Below are 21,033 nucleotides of genomic sequence, written 5' to 3'. Positions count from 1 at the left end.
TTATTGAATGAATACATGCTAAATATGACATTTATTAATCAGATGAATATTACAGAACTGCAGAGGCCATCTGTGATCTCAAATCCAAAATAAAGAAAAATTAATGGGCGATATAGTTGATAAAGTCTATACATTTTTTTAAATTAGTTTCCACACTATAGTTAAATTTGTCCTCCCTACTGTTTTTGAAGTCTTGATTTGGACTCTCCTCTTTGGATTAAAACACAAGTATCGATATTAGATAGATAGATAGAGTACTTTATTCATCCCCGGAGGGAAATTACGTCGTCATAGCAGCTTGTGTATCGGAACACAACAAAACATTGAGGTAAAAGAACAAAAACAGAAACACAAGTTGAATAGTCAGACAAGTAGTGCAGTGGCAATATGATGATAATAGTAATGATGATATGATGGTAATGTTATTGTTAGACAGTATATAAGAATAGTAGTACAGTATATGTTTATATATATATATAGTATACAATATAACATAATATATATTTATATAGACAGTAATTATACCAATATAATAGCTGTATATAGTAATAATGGCAGCAATAGTATATATAATAATAATAGTAGTAGTAGTAGTGATAATAATAATATAATAATAACATGTACACATGTATAAATATGTGTATATAGACTTGTAAATCCGAAGAATATACAGAGTATGATATAATATATGATATATAATATATTGTAGGGTATAAATATAAGTACTTGACTATACAATATACTGGCAGTGTAAGAATACGTGGACTGGATGTGCAAAAGACAATATTATTCTATAAAATGGTCTGTAATATTAAAATTGCACAACTAATGCAGATACAATGCAGTTATAATGAGTGTTGTACTCGTTACATCGTTAGTTGACAGGTAGCTGCTGCAGTACATCCAGATTTCGCTGAAAAGAGGGAAACGGGTGGTGAAGCATCTCACGTGTCTCTTACTCTTCGGCGTTGATGCAGACCCAAAACAGGAAGTAGAATGTTAAGACGGAACTCCCGTTGGTTGTTTCGAACCAGGTGAGAACTAAGGCCCTAAATATAACCCGCGGGATGGAGTCCGTGGTTTACGTCGTCCGCCTTACCTGCTCCGTCAAGTCAACGACAACAACACAATGAGTGGAAGTGAATGGATTTCGCTTTAAAGCGGATTCTTCGGCGCACTGGACAAGAGAGGTGATAATAAGAGACTGAGGACAGAAGCCACAGCGCTGCTTCCGTCCACCTGATCTTGTATCCGCTGTAAATACACGTGTTTACGTCATTAAAGACGCTGAATGGGAAACATTGCACACCGGAAGCGCTGCGAGCTGTCACCGAGGAACGCGCCTCACTTCACTGGATGTTGTCCGTCTTGTTTTTCCCGCTTCAGAACTGTGAGTATGGAGCTCGTGTGGTGTCTGGATAGCACAGCGGCTTCTCTCCGTTTCCACGCACTTCTTCCACGCGCTGGAGCCGGCAGGTAGCGGGTCAGGTAGCAGGTGGACCGGGCCAGGTAGTGGGTCAGGTAGCAGGTGGACCGGGGCAGGTAGCGGGTCAGGTAGCGGGTGGACCGGGGCAGTAGTGGGTCAGGTAGCGGGTGGACCGGGGAAGGTAGTGGGTCAGATAGCGGGTGGACCGGGGCAGGTAGTGGGTCAGGTAGCGGGTGGACCGGGCAGGAAGCAGGTCGGGTAGCGGGAGCAGTAACTCGGCGGTATGCGGACAGACGTGGAGTACAGCCCGGTGGGAGAGGCGCTGGGGGTGCGGGACTTCTGGCTGTATGCGTGGCTGCGGAGGACGGCTGTGATAGCGGCTCATGTCACCGGTCTGGGCCTGACCCTCATCATCGCCGTGCTGTCCAGACCCGGAACCAGTGAGTGGACTTAACAGACTATAAGCAGTGATGATATAACACGAGCTTCATTTACCATCTACACAGACGTTAACATTACACCTGCCATGACTTTATCAGGGTGAACCTGTATGCACCTAAATGTTTTAATGGGTTATTCAGATAAATACACTTATGAAATGTAGCCCATAACATTTTATAATTCCATGTACAGTTTGGTCAGTTGTTCATGGTAAGATGCTCAGATGTTCTCTTTGTTCCAGGTCTGTTCTCTTGGCATCCAGTGTTGATGTCTTTTGCTGTAAGTCTACAGCCACACATGATCTCACCGTCTCCTGTCTCTCTCTCTCTCACAGACAGACCTCACCTCACCTCACCTCACTTAAGTAGACTGATCTGATCTTAAGTTGCTTGCAAGTTGAACACTCGGGATTCACCCTGCTCTGATGTGATTCCCCTCAGTCTTTTCATTTGTTCTCCTGCTATAACAAATAACTACCCCATCATCGCACACTAAGGGAACCTTCTTGTCTTTGTGTCACGGTCACAGTGTCATCATATACTTAGTTTTTAAGGTAATTTGCACAAATGTAAAATATATAAGAATATACAGATTCGTAATCTTGAGAGAACCACAATACAGTCGATATTTGGATATTACTTATAGAGGGGGAACTACTCAACATATGAAAACAATCAGTGAGACGGAGTAAGTGGTGTTGGCACAGGATGGTCTCCCGATAACGATGTTTTTATAGCTGCTTGAATTTAATTTATGTGCCAGTTAAAGGTAAACTAATACAAACATCAGTCCACTAATATTTCATCTGTTGAATGTGACCTTTGAACATGCCTTTACATTCAAATCCTCTGGTCTCTGTGTCACCATCCTCTTTCCACAGTGAATAATAGATGTGAGGCGTGCTGACACTAATGACGGTGGTGCACCACTGTCACATATCATGTTACAAACTGACCTAGAACAAGTTCCTGAGAACAGCGTTTTACTCTGGACTGGAGCACAGGCTGACAGTGGGGGGTTTCAGTACCTAACTATGGCGTGACGATTCACTGATAATGTGATGTTACGGGATCGGCATCTGTTTCACACAAATGATTTCAACGCAGTCACAATAGAAACCTGAACATGACTCATTGCTCACCCTGTTAGTACACACACCAGATTAGACTGATGTATAATATTTTGTTCTTTTTTAAAATATAAAGGCTAGTATTGCTTGGTCCAATCTTTGTCAGTAAACCTCTGCTCTGTTGTGTTCATTTTATTCAACAGCTCCCCTCTTAAATATGACTTTTTGTTTGGGATTCACATTCAAAGAGACCATTTAAAGACTGGCTCCTCTTTGGCATGAAGTTATGCGGCAGTAAAGAGAGAAACTGTGCAACCAATGACATAGACAAGTCAATACAGTTCAGTGCTGAACTGTCCCACTGTGACAAGGGTGACCAGAATAGGACAAATTGGAACCTAAGACATAGACAGGTTTCAGATTGACGTGTTCAGTGACATGCTGAACAGACAGGGGGCAGCAAACAGTCCAAAACGACTAGAGCTTAGGAGAAGCCACATTGAGTGAAACACACATTTTGTAAGTAGCCATGGTCTAATAGTCATAATGCACACATCACATATAAGCTCATTCGTCCATCTCTATCTCGTTCTTTATTTTTTTTACATGGGAACATCTTTTGTGTTGCTTCACACACTTGATAACAAATCCTAATAGTCTTTCTAAACTCCTGTTCTCTCCTTCTGCAGTACTGCCTATGTATGACTGAGGGCATCCTCCTCTTCACAGCGGATGGATCGCCTTTCTGCTTCATATCTCGTAAATGTAAAATCCGTCTCCACTGGTTCTGTCAAGCTCTGCTCCTGATAACATCAGCCACCGGGCTGGGCTTCATGGTGGCCAGTAAGAACGTCTCAGAGCAACACCACCTGGTTACCTGGCACAGTCTGCTGGGCATCTGCACCCTGACAGCCACTGCTCTCCAAGCAGCTGTTGGTATTTGTGTGATCTTCCCTAAGCTGCTGCACCTCTCCTCCTTTGTGCCCAAACTGAAGCTGTACCATGCCACCTGCGGCCTGGTGGTCTACCTGCTGGCCACAGTCACTGTTGTGCTGGCAATGTTCTCAGACTGGTTCCAGGCTACTGTAAAAGGGGTGACCTGGTGGGCCTTCTTCCTGCTTCCCTTCTTCCCTGCCCTGGTGGTGATGAACCAGATCACTAGTGCCTACCTGCTCCGCAAGAAGATCACCAGCTAGGAAGCACAAACGAAGAGTCAGTTACTTTGTGATGGAAGAAGGAGTCCTCAGTTCAAGATAAAACAGCTAAAGGAAAAGGCTTGAGACACTGGTAGTCCCATGAGCAGTAGAACAAAACAGCTGGGTGTCTGTCTTACATCACAGGTCTCTGAAGATTTATGACAGATTGTCATATATGCATCCCCTGATACCTCCTGGACAGAAACTGAAAGCACTTCAACTCAAAGAATTGAATAACACTATGCAAAGTAAGTGGGTAGCCATGTCATTGTATACACATGATACCCACAACACAAGCTATCCTGACAAACTCCTGGAGGCAACCTGCTGGAGCTGGTGGATGCCTCAGAACTTCTTGTGTCTGTTGTATTCCAGAGCAATATTTGCACTACAAATGCAGCGAAAGGAAAAGTCTCAGACACTGTGTTGACTGCTTTAAGCTTCAGCAGTGAATGTGATGTGGACGATTCTATACCAGCTTGTAAATCCTATTTATTGATTGATTATTTTGTGTGTCGTCTGTTTTGGCTGCTTGCTGGAGCTAAATGAAACAATTCAACATGATATCTCCATCAACTGACATTGAACCCAATGATAATGTAATATGTGAAAGCAGTCAGAATATCGATTAGCTTGTTGTTCTGGCTTTGGGACATGTGTACTGTTTGGTTCAGTTTCATGGCTCTCTTTAACTCTCTTTAAAAAAGCCCTACACTTCCTGTTCGGGACCAGTCAGCAGACAGAGTTTGCAACTAGCTGGTGAAAAACTATGAACATGTAGTGGTTGAACACATTTTTCTCAGGAGTTGGTGGAGAGCCAACTACAGCTAAGACTAGAATGTTACTCAGCAGAGCACATTCCTCCACCAAGGCTGAACAATGAACATGCTTTTCTTGTTCTAATAGTGTAAAAGAAAAATAGGTGACTTGATAATCAAACTATTTATTTGTCATTTAAATATGGTCCTTAACACTGTACCTGAAAACTTTTATTCTACCTTCAACTATCTGTATCTGCTCAAGAGAAACAATCACGATCTTATATTGCATAAATGATCTGCTTGATTTTTATTTGGATACACAACAAATTGCATTAGCTGATAACTATCAATAATAATAAATATTCCTGTTTTTAAAAATTAAGATTTGTGTGTTTTTCCCTGAACAAATGGAGAAAAATCCCCAGGTTGCTATGTTAATGAAAGTGAAAAAGAAATTCTGGCTCTGTCCCTTGATCTGCACCAAAATATGATGGGTTCGTCCCAGGCCCAGGCTCCATCTGTCCAACATGCTAGGTGAAAACATAACCTCCCTGGCAGTGGTGGAGATTGAATGTTGAACTTGTTTTTAGTTAGGTGGACCAACACACTACTCCACATGAATGTCTCCTGGATGTCTAAGAATGATTTAGCACCTGTGTACTTGGCAATAAAGTCACTGTCATAGAATCAAAGATTGCAATAAATTAGCAAATATTTCTGAAAACGTTTTACTTTGTGACTCTGGGTTATTGAGTTTAGATGGATGGACCTGAATACCTTCAGACAACACTGAAAACCATCATGTTTTCATGCATCTGTGGTTCATGAGCCACTTTTATATCTTTATTATATCTATTATCTATCTATATCATCATGTACATGTGGCTACAATACTCAATTCTCAAAAGTGATATTTTCAAATGAGAAAAAATTAAAATAAATTCCCATGTTTCTCTAAAAAGTGCATATACACAGCCACCATGTAATGGAGAGAACTCGCCAAATCAAGTTTGATTTTCATCTGCTTGCTACTTTTATATGTCAACATGCACCAAGCCCCTAGTTAGTGTTACACAGTGCACAAACAATAGCTTATTTGCACAAGATATAAAAACACACCTCTATGTGTCCATGTGTGTGCAGTTTTTGGGACTATCATAAAGAAGCTACACAATTCTTTTATATCAACCACTTATAGACATCAATTTATTTATCAATTTATTCAAAAACAGAACGTGACTAGCAGTTTCCACTGTACTAGGATTTTGTAGGGAGGCAAAGGCAGCACGAAACTTGAAGGAGGCAGCTCACAATTCTCTATGTAGGAAAAACCTTGGACAGGCCCATCAGTGACCTGGATTTCTTAAATGTATTATCTGGGGCAGCAGGGCTCCATCTGATTGGCCTAATATATTGACAAGCAGAGCGTGAATGCATGGCACATGGAAACCCTAACCCTTGCAACGACGGTAAATATATATATATTGTGTAGACCTAGTCAAGACTCTATTAAGGGTTTTGGTTAGTACCAGGTAGGTATGGGGCCACAGAATGAGTACACTTGACGTAGTAATGCAGTGATGATTACCCAAGGGGTGCGAGACGAGAACTTGGGATGTTTGAAAAGCAAACTGTAAGTGTAATATGTCACTTAATGTGAGCAGCTCTCTTTGTTGTGTGTATTGCAAGTTTCAGCAGCATGTTAACAGAGCTTTGCAGCTATCCAGAGTGCTCGATGAGCCCGTCTTGCGCCCCTTGGGAGAGAACCAGGACGGCTAAAAAACATGGTGTAAATATTGCTGTTTCAAGTCACATTTGAATATCAGGGCTTACGGACACTTGGATGACCGCACATGAGCAGTATAGAGGTATTTTTCCTGTTTTACTTTTGAACGTCCCCAGAGACTTCAATTCTATTGAATTTGGTAGCAACGATGTTTACACCTGAAACAGAGAAAAGTGTTTCTTGGACTCAAACACTTTACCCACCCCTCCATCAGCTTAGTGGTGAGTAGATAATGAGTGAATTTTCATTATTGGGTGAACTACACCTTTAAGTCCATAACTGAAGACATTAGGAGTGTAGCAGTTGTCAAAACGTAATGGTTGGGTACATACAGTTGTGTTCAAAATAATAGCAGTCCAACATCACTAACCAGATCAATCACTGTTTTTGGTAGAAATTATATTTCTACTTGGCAAATAATTTACTAGTAGGTGTAGTAGGGTTATAGAAAACTAACAGACCCAACAGTCATGACATGCTTGCTACTGATTCTGTGCAAATGAATCATTAATTAAAAGCGGCTTGTTCAAAATAATAGCAGTGTGGAGTTCAACTAGTGAGGTCATTCATCCTGTGAAAAAGCTGGCGTCAAACAGGTAGCCAATGTTGTACATGCTAGTTATGGAGCATTTCTTTCTGAAAATTTGAGTAAAATGGGTCGTTCCAGACATTGTTCAGAAGAACAGCGTACTTTGATTAAAAAGTACGAAGTGCAGAAAATGATAGGCTGATCAGCTGAAATGATCTCAAATGCTTTAAATTGGTAAACAAAACCAGAAAGACGTGGAAGAAAACGGAAAACTACCATTCGAATGGATCGAAGAATAGCCAAAATGGCGAAGACTCAGCCAATGATCGGCTCCAGGATGATCAAAGAAGGTCTAAAGTTACCTGTGAGTACTGTAACAATAAGATGCCTATGTGAAGCCAAGCTATCAGCAAGAAGCCCCCGCAAAGTCACATTGTTGAAAAAACGACATGAGCTGAAGAGGTTACAATTTTTCAAAGAACACAGTGACTGGCCTAAAGGGAAATGGCGCAACATTTTGTGGACTGATGAGAGCAAGATTGTTCTTTTTGGGTCTAGGGGCCACAGACAGATTGTCAGATGACCCCCAAACACTTAATTCAAGCCACAGTACACTGTGAAGACAGTGAATCATGGTGGCACAAGCATCATGATATGGAGATGTTTCTCATACTATGGTGTCGGCCTATTTATCGCATACCAAGGATCATGGATCAGTTTGAATAGATCAAAATATTTGAAGAGGTCATGTTGCCTTATGCCGCAGAGGAGATACCCTTGAAATGGGTGTTTCAACAAGGGTTAGACCCCAAACACTCCAGTAAGTGAGCAGCATCTTGGTTCCAGACCAACAAGATTAACGTTATGGAGTGGCCAGCCCAATCCACGGACCTTAATCCAATAGAAAACTTGTGGGCTGACATCAAGAATGTTGTTTATGAGGCTTAACCAAGAAATGCAGAGGAATTGTGGAATGTAGTCAATCGTCCTTGGGCTAGAATACCTGTTCACAGGTGCCAGAAGTTGGTCGACTCCATGCAACACAGTTCTCAGAAACAGTGGTTATACAAATAAATATTAGTTCAATTATTCACAGGAAAGCTAAATCTTCAAGCGTTTTTCAGTTTACACAGTAAATGTTTGAGTTTGTAAAGAAAAATACAGACACTGCTATTTTTTTGAACAGCCTAATATTCCTTTTTCTTCAATTTCTGTAAAGTAATAACAAATTTTATACATTTTTCTTCATGTTTTGATTTGGAATAGAATGTGCAGTGTTCCCAATGCATTTGCGTGTATGGAAATAAAAGCTATTATAAGGATTTTGAGCTTTACTCACTTTTTTAAACACACTGCTATTATTTTGAACACAACTGTACCTCAGTACAGAAACATGGAACAGAAAACATTAACATGACTTTGTCTGTCTTTCTTACCTCAGTAATTTTTACAAAAGTAAAATAACAAAATCAACACTCAAAGTTTAATAAATATCCATTAAGGTGCAGCATGTAGAAAAATCAACTGTACTGAAACTGATTATTGTATGAATATCATTTAATATATGTATTTCATTTTTTTTTTTATTTAAAAAAATGAACTTGTCCACATGGTTGTTGTTTGCAGAGGGTTTGCTGCCCTGCTGGGATTAACCATGTGTCTAGAACACTCACACTAGGGACAGAGGTTTATAAAGGGTGGTGTGACTGGCTGGCTGAAAGAGAGTGAGCTTCATAACAGGGCTTGATTACTTTCAGCGCGTTTGATATAAAGACACCTATGACACTTGTTATTGCTTTGACTGAATTAGTGAATATAGTCTGAATAACTTGCAAGCAACAGCTCTAATGTCGCAGGGAGCTGGGTTTCCACACAACTTGACATTTCCTTGTCCCACCAGTTAGTGCCATTTCCAATCTTAGTGGGACATCGCTAACCGATGATGCCGTTTCAAACGAGTCGGCATGTTCGATGTGCTACCAGCTACATATCTGACAGCAGTTGCACAATGTCGGCTTCTCTTTGATCCACTCGTCTTGGTCCGTCGTCATTATAGTTGACTAAAGTGTTCTCTTAAATGAGGGAGGTATTCACACTCCTGTTTGTCTGCAGTCGCTATGACCACTAGCCGCGAGCACATGTACTGTAACACCCCTAGAAAATACCTTTCAAAAGTTGGACATTTCTGTATTGTTAAGCCTTTTTAATTGATCTCGGGCTTGAAATATTTCTCTTTACTTGTAATGAATCTAGAATTTATAAAAAGTTTAGTTCTAAACTGTGAAAAAAAACCCAAAGGTTTCCAAGATATTAAATACAAATTTGATGAGATGCACCTGTAGATTAAAGTGAAACACACATTCCAGCATATTGAATTAAAACCGCTCTACCAGAGATAAGTCACACAACACACAGAGTCTTGTGAGTTTTGGTGTGTTATAGACCAGAGGACACAATAAAACCATTAATCCTTTTAATGTCCAGTGTGATCCTCCAGGGATCAAAGTTCATGGTTCAGAGTGAGGAGCTGATGGTTTTTCTTCACAGATGAAGGTGACGGAGCCGTTCAGCAGGTCGTACATATTGACCTCCACTACGTCTGCTGATGATCCGCACTGTCTTCCACCTGCCAGAGCCACCAAAACCTGCTGGGCCTGCTCCTCAGAGAGGTTTGACGCCGCCCCCTCGCCATCCATTGGATCCGCTGGCGTCACCTGAGTGCACAGAGGAGTCTTATGTTAAATATCAATCTATTCTTACACTACACTGCTCTGTCGGTTGAAACGTTCAATGTTCTTGCACTTCGGTCAAACTTACAGTGACACAGTTCGAGGTGGAGTCAGCACTAGTCGTTGATTTTAAATTCGAAAGGGCTCCACCAATCAACCATTGCATTTCTATGACATTGTTAGACTCAAGATGAGAACTGATGAACACTGACTCAAGTACCATCACTGAAGGACACGTATGTGACCTAGCTTATGTCACTCACTCACTCTGAGCACACCTCAGGGAAGAGGAGGTTTTAACACATGAGCTTCTCTCAAACAGTAAAATGACACATTTTACTTACATTTTACTCACATGCTTTGTGAGGCCATCCTGACCTTGCCCTTTCAAAACGGGTGTTCAATTTGAAGCAGTTTCCTTCAGGTGTTCCTGAGATATTACATTAACAAGTCAAAATATGTGATTTGTGAGATCCTTTACCATTACCCCTTGGACCACCAAAATCGAATCAGTTCATCGTTGACTCCAAGTGAATGTTTGTCTAAAATATGAAGACATTAGCATACCCTCAAGCTGATCCCAAGATACAATTTTCCAGAAAAACAAACCTTAGTTGTGTGGCCACTGTGACCATGGCCTTTCCACCTTTGGCTCCCAAAATAATCAAGTGAGTTACTTTTTGAGTTCAAGCCGATGTTTGCACCAGACTTGGAGAAACTCCCTTAAGACGCTAATGAGATATTACGTTCACAAGAATGGGACAGACGGACCACGCATTCTGTCACCAGAGAGCCTAACGGGAGTCAGGTGAGGTTCTATAAAGAGTCTGAATGGGGAATGGTCGCAGTGGATGAGCGGTTCGAGTCTATAGTTCAAGCACAGGAGGTTTGACTCCAGTGCTCAGCAGGTTGCCCACTAAGAAGGATCAGTCCCCGGCTCCTTCAGACACATGTCGAAGAGTCAAAGACACCGAAGCCTAAATTATTCCGTACTACAAAACACTGTATGAATGTGTGTGAATAGGTGGATATGAGCAGTAATGCAAAGCTCTGAGCGGGTGTTAAGACATTCCATCTAGTATTTAGTTTGGTGGGTTCAGGAAAAGATGTTGATTTGGGTTAAAATAGACCTTTTGACAACATCAGCCACGTGGAAGAAAGACTGTCAGAATTTCTCCATGGGACTCATTCAAATGATTCAGGAGAGACTGGAACTTGTGTGCAAATAGCACCAGCCTTTATTCATCCATTTACTATACAGCCCAACAACATTCTTCACATTCAACGATCGACTTGAAAGTTGTTTGCATATTATTTCTCATATTACTTGAGTGCAGCAGCATAGCTTCTTACCGTGTGAGAAGTGGAGGCCTTCTCCTCCCCTGACTCCTGCTCTTCCTGTGTCCCCATGTGGGTGGAGACCAGGTGCTCCTGCAGCTCAAGCTGAGACGTGCAGACCAGGTCGCAGAGTGGGCAGCTGAACACCTCACTGCTCTGGCTGATGTGGTGGGTGCCGATATGCTCCTGCAACTCCTCCTCTCCGCCCAAAACAACTGGGCAGTACGGACATTGCAACGCCGTCGCTGCTGAGCCTGGAGGAAGCACAAACAGGATCATGTCAAAACTCACAGCTGTGCTGCACTGCCCTCCTCTCTGACCACAACCACCTCAAAATGTGATGATAACCTCCTGAGGACGAGCAACCTTGAGTTAATGCACAGAACTCAGAAGTTTTAAATAATTATAGACCCATGTCAAACCTGCCCTTTTTTGAGGATTTCCTAGGATTTCCAAAATCCTAGAAAAAGCAGTTGCTAACCATAGTGACGGTTTGCTGGCAAAATCAAGTCAGGATTTAGAATCCATCACAGCACAGAAACAGCACTATTGAAAGTCACTAATGACCTTTTCATGGCATCAGATCATGGACTTGTCTCTGTCCTCGTCTTGTTGGATCTTAGTGCAGCATTTCACACTATAGATCATAAGATTCTGTTACAGAGACTAGAACAACATATAGGGATTGAAGGAACTGCACTAGACTGGTTTAAATCATATTTATCAGATAGATTTACATTTGTTAACGTCAACAATGACCCCTCCATGCACATGCAAGTTAATCATGGAGTTCCACAAGTTTTCATTTTAACTAGTCAGATCTGATACCTGATGGCGCTCAAGTGTTCCCGGTCTCTCTCACCTCTCTTCCACCCATCTCTCCTATACTCCCCATTTTTCTCTACTCTCCCCTCTTTTCCACCCATCTCTCTTCTCCTCCCCATTTTCCTCTGCTCACCCCAACCAGTCGAGGCAGATGACCACATTGAGCCTGGTTCTAGAGGTTTCTCTCTGTTATTGAGGGAGTTTTTCTCTCCACAAAGTGCTGCTCATTGTGGGAACTGTTGGGTTTCTCTATATTAATACGATTTTAAGGTCTTGACCTTCTATTTAAACTGCCTTGAGATAAAGTTTATTATGAGTTGGCGCTTTACAAATAAAATTGAATTGAGTTGTTGAGTTTCTCTCTATGACCGACTGACTGATAGACCAATCCACCAAGCTGCAAACTCACTCAACAAGTTGGCTGACAAACAGTTTGTGGTGTTTTACAGCCAAAACTGTTTGTTGCCTACTTTTTTCTGCATTCTAAATGTACTTGCCATTTATAAAATGAAAATAAATCAGTGTGTCTCATTCAAAAGTGTGGACAATAGCAGTGGATAATACAAATGGTAATTCTAAAAGAGTAGACAGCTTAGTTTGAGATATACAGACACGTGGACTGAGTAATCTCATCTCAAATGCACCTCTTCAATTGTAAATGGACTGTATTATATACACATATTTATGTAGTATCTTGAGTCTTTATTGACGACTCCAAGTCATAGGCCCATTCCCATTTCACCCCTTCTCCCTACCCCTTGTTTTCGAGGGTTATCTTGCCCCTTGAAACGTAGTCACTTGAAAACTTGACACGTCATCAGTAGTTGTCGATGTAAACAGACCAGGCAAAACGTTTTGCCTGGGATGTCATTGTAATAACATTGTTGAGATGAAATTCGGGATTATGGTGCAAAACACAAAAAGCTAACACTAGCTGGCTCTCTATATTGTTTAAAGATTTGTTGTGAAAAAAATGACCATAATACATTGAAATGATATTAAAATCATTCTTGTAATTTTTAATACTTCCTTTATGGGTCTCTCTCCAGATGGGCGGTGATTCACAACGCATTCTGGGAAATGGAAGTGAGGGCTGGAAAACCTTTATTTCGAGGGCTTTAAAGCCCTACCCCTTCATCCAACAGGTATTGGGACAGCCTACCCCTACACGTGAACACGTGAAATGGAGGGGAAGGGCTAAGGGGTGAAATGTGAGGAAACTTCAGCATACTGAAACCAATGATCAATCTTCTTGTTGGTGGAAAACCCACTGTACCTCCTGAGCCACTACTGTTTCCCTATTATCAGCTCACTCAGGAGATATGTTGATGCCCAGTCTGTGCAGGGTTTACCTTATAATGTCAAGCAGTGTTAAAGTTCCTGTTCACTCCAGTATTGTTCTCACCTTGATGTTCAGACGCTTGATGTTTGGCCACACTGGCAGCACTGGGGAAGAACTTGAAACAAACGTCACACTGGACCAAGGTCTTGAGTTGCCGGGTGTGGCTAGCGAACACGTCAGGGTGGTTGGTCCTGTTGTGGTACCACAGGCCTGACAGTTGCTATTGCAACAGACAAACAGATGAAATATTATGAACTTCATATTTTTATCTGAAATCCTACAGGAACACACACAAAATTCATGCTGCCTCCCAACAAAAGTACAGTGGAAACCACTTATAGTGATCATGTTGTCTCTAGGGGTGTAGGTTCTGTACGACAGCCCCGGAACTTGATGAAAGATATCTTTGTGTGCACACACACGATCACACTCCTCTGCTCACTTCTATGTTCACCGGGTGTCTGTGCCATTGACTCACCATTGTTCTGACTCTGTGCACTGATCAGACACTGATCAGATCAGTCACATGGTCTCTCTCTCTCTCTCCCTCTCTGGTAATTTGGTATACCGATTGATTTAACGTGAATCTGTACCCAGTTATACCGACTTAATTTGTTTGGTACGCTTAAAAGCACTGGGTTCGGATCCCAATCCCAATCATGTCCTTATCAGAGCAGTGAAGAATGAAAACAGCCATGCAGCATCACCTCAGAACATGATGCATCTTCCCTTACCTGGTACGACTTGTTGCAGAGGTCACAGCTGAAGGGCTTGGCTCCAGTGTGCGTGCCTTTGTGTTTGTCCAGGAGGACAGCGCTGGTGAACACTTTGTTGCAGGTTGAACACTTGTGGAACTCCTTAGGGTGGAACTCCTGGATGTGCTGACGATGCTCCTCCAGTGAGGAGAAGCTGAGACAGCACTTCTGACAGTCATGGGGCTCTGACAAGTCTGACAGAGAGCCGGAGGAGGTAAAAGAATTACTTCATATCATAATCCTTAAAATTATGTTTACACTTTGTCATTTATATGTCTACACTAGTCAATTGTTATCAAAGTCATAAAATAAAGCAATGTTTGTTACAAAAACATTTCAGTCATGTGACAAAACACGATGCAGAGAGCCATCACCTGAATGAATGTGAAAATGTCTTACTGTGGAAGGTGTGTAGGTGGACAGTGAGTCCACTGGCCTGACTGTAGCCCTTGCCACATTCCCGACACACATACGGACGGTCACCAGTGTGTGTGCGCACATGACGTGTCAGTTCAATGGACTGAGCGAAGACAGCCTTGCAGTACTGACATACGTACATCTTCCCTAACCACAAAAAGACAAAGACACCACGACGCTCAATGCAAAGCTTTGATTTTCATCCTCAAGTAACAACTTTTCATGCTGCTTCATCATCATCAGTTTTCATTTCTGGCCCAATTCAAGATATAAATAAAAATGATGCCCATGATGGAGTCCAGTCACAACAGTTCAATAATATAATTTACAGATTCTTAGTGGAAAAATATGATAGAGGTATAATAGTTTTCCTGTTGAAAAAAACATATATGCTAATTGTAATTTGAAAACAAAAACAGTGCCTCTCACCGTCGGAGTGTTTCTTCTTGGTGTGGTATGCGAGAGCAGCAGCCACACTGAAGCTCATGTCGCAGTGTTTGCACTGGTATGGTTTCTCTCCCGTGTGCAGCCGCATGTGATTTTTCAGAGACGAGTTGGCAGCGAACTTCGCGCCACATTCCTCACAAGCAAACGGCTTTTCTTCAAAGTGTTCTGTTCGTTTGTGGTAAATCATGCCTGAAAAGAGACAGCACACACTTACGCTCTCTCCCTAAATACAGGCTCACTCATGGTTTCCAAGTCTGTAAGAGTGGAATGGGATCTGCAATTTTTTATTTAACCCAGTTTTAAATGGTGGGAAAGATAATTGGAAAATGTGAGGAGATTCATATTTTTTGTAGTTTATCAGGAGAAGCTGTTGTAGCAAACAGATTGGTTGAAACAAACATCAAGAAAAAAAGACGGTGTTTTCCAAGCTTAATTATCCAAATCTCACCTGATGGGTGGGCAAAGGTCCGTCCACAGAGGTCACAGGCCACCTTCTTCTTAACACGGATGGTGTTGCGGTGAGCTTCAGCCTGATGGCGCTGCAGGGCCCGCTGGTTGGGCAGCTTCTTGGCGCACTGTGGACACTGCTGCTCACACTCCTTGGACATGGAGCAACGCTTTACATGGGCCAGCATTCGACACTTGTAGGCAAAGCCCTTCTTACACCAGCGGCAGGAGTAAGGCTTGGAGGAAGTGGGGGAAGGGGAGGGGGAGTCTTCTGTCTCTTTTGTGTGTTTCTCATCATCTTCAGTCTCCTCACCGTTTTCTTCCTCTCCATCTTCCCCCTCCTGCTCTTTGGTGCTGCTCTGCTGCTCTGACGTGGCTGTAAAAAACAGACCTTATGTCAAATCAAATCAAATTTTATTTGTATAGCCCAAATTCACAAACACATTTTGCCTCATAGGGCTTTAGAATCTGTACAGGGAGTGACACCCTCTGTCCTTAGACCCTCGGTTCGAGTGAGGAAAAACGTATATATGATCACCATTATCACAACAAGAAGATATAAGAGCAATGTAATTATGATTGGTGGTTTTCACTCTGGTTGATATGTCAACAGGTTTTGAAAACAGTTTTGTTTGGAGATGCAGAGAAGAGTCACACCGTGCTATACCATACCTCTTGTTTGGTATCTCTTTGGCTCCTGTGTGCTCCTCTCCTCCTCCAGCAGAGAGAGCAGTGATGGAGGGAAGGAGATAGAGGCTTTCTGTTGGACTGTCTGGAGCAGTCTGCTGAGCACTCCCTTACTGAGCTGCCCTTCATTGACTCTGCTCATTAGTTTCTCCAGAGCTGACCTGGGATCTGCCTCCTCACAGCACTGGCACACGACCTGGAAGATATAAAATAATAAAATATATAAAATATCTTGATTTGCCTCAACTACAGATGGAATTAGGCCTTAATTTAAATTTTAATTCACTTTTATTTGTATAGCGCCAAATCACAACATAAAAAATGCTTTTCATTCAGCATGCGTTAGTTGAGAGTTCTTCCAGTGGTTTAAAGGTAGTTTACTTTGTCCTGGGCAAGAGGTTAATCTTCAGGTGCTGGCACCTGGAGAAGGAGAAGCAATAAAATCCAGTAACATTGGGATGACGCAGCATAAGATCACAAAAGAAAGCCAAGCTATGACCCCCGACCTGCTGATAGAACACATGCTGCTACTCTAGGAATATACTGTAAATAAGAAAAATGCTTGAGGTGACCATAATGCTGGCAGGCTCTTAATTTGAAATATCTACAGAAGTCTATTTGCAATACCCTCAGTTCATTTTTCAGCAGTCATACATGTGTACATAGACAACTGGACGAGGCTGAACTTCAAACTGAAGAAGCCTCTTGGATGAGACATGAAACAAAAGCAAGTCCAGTTTTCTATGTGCAATAGTACAACTCATGAAAAAGCCATGACGTGGATGACTGAGTGAGAATAGTCCCAGCTCAGTTCTCTCCAAACCTTATTACAGCACATGTAACTCCACCCTGCTCCACACATTTTCCTCTTCTCTTTATCTGAAAACTGACGGTATGTAATATATTAGCCGTGTGTGGTCTGTGCTGTAGTACATTCTCTGACACACCGGTTCTGTCATTATCACTCCATTCAACTGTGTCATATGATTCTTTTCATCCAATGACAGTGAACAGCAAATACTTTTGATGAAGTTTTGTATGTATGTATCACCACAATTATTTTATCAATTTCTATGAATAAAAATGAATTTGAATCCATACCCCTGTGCATTATAGCACTTAACCTACACCACATTAATACATTATTTACTTACTTAATTCCGACAGTGTCATTGCTGAATAAACTTGCTTAATGTTCATAACATAAGTTGGCCTGAAGTCAATTATCCTACTTATAAATCAAGCACTAGAGTGAATTAGATGCAGTTGATTGTAACTCTAATTTGATGTAGTTGATCTGATTGGAGGGAGAAATGAGAAGAACACAGCAGAAAGCTGGATGGTAGACCACAGCAGGGTGTGTAGAAAAAAAGAAAGAAAAAATGATTACTTGGAAAACCATGTTGAAGATATTTTGAGATTCACGTAGATTCAACTGTAGTATACCTGTCTCTCCTGCTCATCCAGGCTGCTCTGTGCTGCTTGGCTCAGCAGCTCCAGGACAGAGGACATGTTGGTGAAAAGCTCCACGATCTGTGAGAAATGCTCCAGTGAAAGACCAGTGGCAGACTCACTGGACACCTTGGCTATGGTTTCCACGGTGTTGTTTTCTTCCACAGCAGTTTCTGAGCGTCTGGCTGCTTCAGGCGCTGTGTAAACAAATATTACAACATGGGGTCGAGGAGTAGTAAAAGTAACAGGAGTAGTGACAGTACAACATTGTGGTTGTGATGTTTATTATTATTCATTAGACTGAAACTGACCTGAGGACTCAGTGAGCTCCACACAGGCTATTTTACATGGTGGCTCCTCCGCCTCGTCACCCTGAGAGTCTTCCTGCTTCAACTCTGTCTTCAGCTCTGTCTCGTCTGAAGTGGACTCGTCCACGTTCGATGAGGCTGAACCTGCTGGGCTTGTGCTCTGGGCTTTGTGGATCATGGTGAGGTTTGACGTCTGTGTCGATATGACCGAGGCCAACGGCTGCTGGTTCACAAGGCTGGTGAGGACGTTTTTAAAGCCTACAGCTACGTCGAACATCTGCAGGTTGTCTGCAGCGGCGACGATGCGACTGACATTGTGTTTTCCCTGAGGTAGCTTGCCGGTGTACACCATGTCCAGCAGACACCCAAACTCCTGCGAGGAAACCACAGCTGTGTCGATGGAGATGGTGTCAGAACCATCCAGGACAGACCTGACAGAGACAACAACAGTTTTACAGTTGACAATAACAGTAAGTGTTTCCATGGCAACACTCAATCCTATCCCACTTTATTGAAACTTTAAGGTGACGCCCTTGTCTCTGACTGAGTCTAACACTACCTGCGCAAATATTTGTCAGATTAACTGGTAATGAATTTGTATTACGTGAGACTTGAATGAATTTGTTTTGAGTTGAGCCTTGCTTTATCAAGACTTGAGACAACACTCAAAATGTTTGACAAATCTTTTTGATAAAAATCATGGGTCAAGGCTTGACAAATCTTCACTCTGCTCTGCACACCATGGACATGACTCTGCACACACATCCAACACGTGTCCAGCATCATCACAACATGCTATATAGACAATAATGGAAGAGGGTGTCCCAAAAGCTGCCTTTCACTGATAATGTAAATATAAATTTTGATTTGCCCTAAAATGCTTCTGCCACAAAAAGCATGGAGATGCTTCTTTATACCTTTGTTTTGATTTTTAAGTCTGGGTTTCACAGCTGAAAGACAACAACTAAGGGCAGTAGGACAAACAAACATTTTTGATAATTACACTAAATATATAAGAAGTCAACTGATGGGATATTAACAGAGAACTTTTTGAATACGAATGTCTGGGCTTGCTGACACTTGATGACAAAAAAATTGGCAATTAAAAAAATAATGAAGCCTAGAACCAGGTATGGACAGGCCTCTGACACAGGAGTCGTTCCCTGTTTTACCTTTTGCACGGTGCTGGCGTAAGAAGCACAGATCACTGCCAGCTATTGTGCAACGACCAAACCATTCTGCCAAATCTTTTTCAAGATTCAGATTCAGATTCCTCTTTATGGTCCCACACACAGCATGCAACATGCAAACATGTGGAAATTTGACCTCTGTATTTAACCCGAACACAATCCACACAGTGACCACACACGGAACAGTGGGCAGCCATGAAGCCGCCCGGGGAGCAATTGGGGGGGTTCGGTGCCTTGCTCAAGGGCACCTCGGCAGTGCCCAGGAGGTGACCTGGCACCTCTCCAACTTCCTTCCATGCTGGACTTGAACCGGCCAAGTCCCTATGGACTGAGCTACTGCCTCCCCTTCTTTGTTTCTGTCTCCTCACTGGATTTTGTTTTTAAAAACGTGTTTTGCATTCTTCATTTGTTGAGGTGCTGATTTGATACAGCTTTTTTTAAATATAATCACCAATACAAATAAGTTTCTGTTGGGTTGTGTTCACACTTGTCCATGTGTGGTTTGAAGCCTGTGTTTGTACCGTGTTGCATTTGATGCGAACAGTATCACTGGTCTACTGCAGGGATTTTACACCACCGTTTAAGTAATCCTTTAAGTGTGATGGGTTTGGAGACGCCTGCATATTGACCTGTGTACCTTGAGTTCAAGCCCATCACATTACTTTAGGTCAATCATGTGCAAACCATACTATAAGGATCGTGTTTCATATTCCAGGCTGTTCCTACCTGAAGAGCATACTGGAGGCAGCCAGCACCAGCTTGTGTGCTCGGTGAGGACTGTCTCCCACCAGGATGGTGCAGTCACAGAAGTGGCCCTCCTTCCTCAGGGCCCACAGCTGCTGCATCAGCTGGCTGCTGTAGTTGGGTAGCTCCATCATTTTTGAGTGGCGGTCTGAGGAGGGGCAATCCGCCTGTGCAGCTTCTTTATGGACAGAACATAATGTCACTCCCAGGTCACACAAACACGGACAGTGGTCTGAGAAGCAGAGGGCATGTCCCTATGAGGACAGGACGAACACTGCCTGAGGGTTAACGCTCTGCAGTCAGTCACTGAGCCGGGACGAAAGAAGTGCAGTGCTTCGGTTGACTCCTCTGTAACGTGGACTCTGAGTTGTGTGTCGGCTCTTTACAGTTTGTTTCTGAAAAGTGTGGCGTCAGAGTGTGTTCTGTAAGAGACCGGTGTCCATTGTGGTACTCATGTACACCTCAGTCAGTATTCACTGACAACACACAAGCTACTCAGCTCTAGCGTCTGTCGCTAGCCTAAGCTACACATGCTAATGTCATATAGAGACTATACGCTGTGTTCGGTGGGTGAATTTCCGCTGGAACACAGGAGCAGCTAAGCTGTGCTAAACCCGCCCTCCCTCTGACATGCAGCTCCCACTCACTGGATGTCTTTACCTTGAGTTATTCAAACGATCCGTCTCTTTATTTAAACGCCTTTGCTGAACAAATGTGTTGTGCGCAATAAAGCTTGGCCATTTTGAAGATGGCGACCTGGCGACCGGCGGTACGGTCCGTAAATTGGTCCGGTTCCGGTTAGGAAACAATCTGCTGTCATGTTAGCACGTTAGCTCTTCTCCTGTCTGTCTGTACGTGAACAAACAGAAACACATGTTGAACACAGCAGTCACATTGTTTAGACCGGCGGGTTAAACTGTCACATACATTCACTACAAGCTCGTTTTACTTTAGAGCAGTGATGGAGTGGAGAGCTGGGTTGAAGCCGACCAGTGTTTCTCCTCAGTGCTGACAGATGAAGCTCGGCAAACGTTTTAAGAAGCGCATGGCAGAAGTAAAGCACAGTGTTGCACACAAACCTGTTTCTACTAGAGCCACATATACACAAGGATGCGTGTCACAGGTCAGATGTTTCATCTTGTGC

The 21,033-nt window shown here is 42.5% G+C and overlaps 2 protein-coding genes across 6 annotated transcripts; one reads left to right on the top strand and one right to left on the bottom strand.

Moving 5' to 3' along the window:
- Positions 1–173: 173 nt before the first annotated feature.
- Positions 174–5,621, top strand: cyb561d1 (cytochrome b561 family, member D1). Of its 3 annotated transcripts, none has more exons than XM_069514395.1 (4): positions 174–1,542; positions 1,620–1,866; positions 2,109–2,146; positions 3,626–5,621. In XM_069514395.1, exons 2-4 carry the CDS (start codon positions 1,710–1,712, stop codon positions 4,130–4,132), a joined length of 702 nt encoding a protein of 233 aa, XP_069370496.1. In that variant the 5' UTR covers positions 174–1,542; positions 1,620–1,709; the 3' UTR covers positions 4,133–5,621. The 3 variants fall into 3 exon arrangements, with proteins under 3 accessions (XP_069370496.1, XP_069370485.1, XP_069370474.1); XM_069514384.1 differs by having other exon boundaries at positions 1,587–1,866; XM_069514373.1 differs by having other exon boundaries at positions 174–1,866.
- A 3,056-nt stretch (positions 5,622–8,677) lies between these two features.
- Positions 8,678–20,704, bottom strand: zbtb40 (zinc finger and BTB domain containing 40). 3 transcript variants are annotated; one of them, XR_011239209.1, is made up of 13 exons: positions 20,550–20,664; positions 19,872–20,067; positions 17,959–18,386; positions 17,642–17,844; positions 16,181–16,391; positions 15,510–15,884; positions 15,044–15,250; positions 14,597–14,761; positions 14,177–14,391; positions 13,506–13,662; positions 11,291–11,529; positions 10,282–10,367; positions 8,678–9,922 (listed from the first exon to the last, which is right to left on the bottom strand). XR_011239209.1 is itself a non-coding variant. In XM_069514266.1 (13 exons), exons 2-12 carry the CDS (start codon positions 20,021–20,023, stop codon positions 10,338–10,340), a joined length of 2,382 nt encoding a protein of 793 aa, XP_069370367.1. In that variant the 5' UTR covers positions 20,024–20,067; positions 20,550–20,704; the 3' UTR covers positions 8,748–9,922; positions 10,293–10,337. The 3 variants fall into 3 exon arrangements, 2 of the variants coding, with proteins under 2 accessions (XP_069370367.1, XP_019959837.2); XM_069514266.1 differs by having other exon boundaries at positions 8,748–9,922; positions 10,293–10,367; positions 20,550–20,704; XM_020104278.2 differs by lacking the exon at positions 10,282–10,367 and having other exon boundaries at positions 8,748–9,922; positions 20,550–20,704.
- Between the last annotated feature and the right edge of the window lie 329 nt (positions 20,705–21,033).

This window comes from Paralichthys olivaceus, chromosome 2 (genome assembly GCF_024713975.1).
Source record: "Paralichthys olivaceus isolate ysfri-2021 chromosome 2, ASM2471397v2, whole genome shotgun sequence".
In the NCBI taxonomy this organism is placed as follows: domain Eukaryota; kingdom Metazoa; phylum Chordata; class Actinopteri; order Pleuronectiformes; family Paralichthyidae; genus Paralichthys; species Paralichthys olivaceus.
This window is presented reverse-complemented; position numbering and strand designations above follow the sequence as displayed.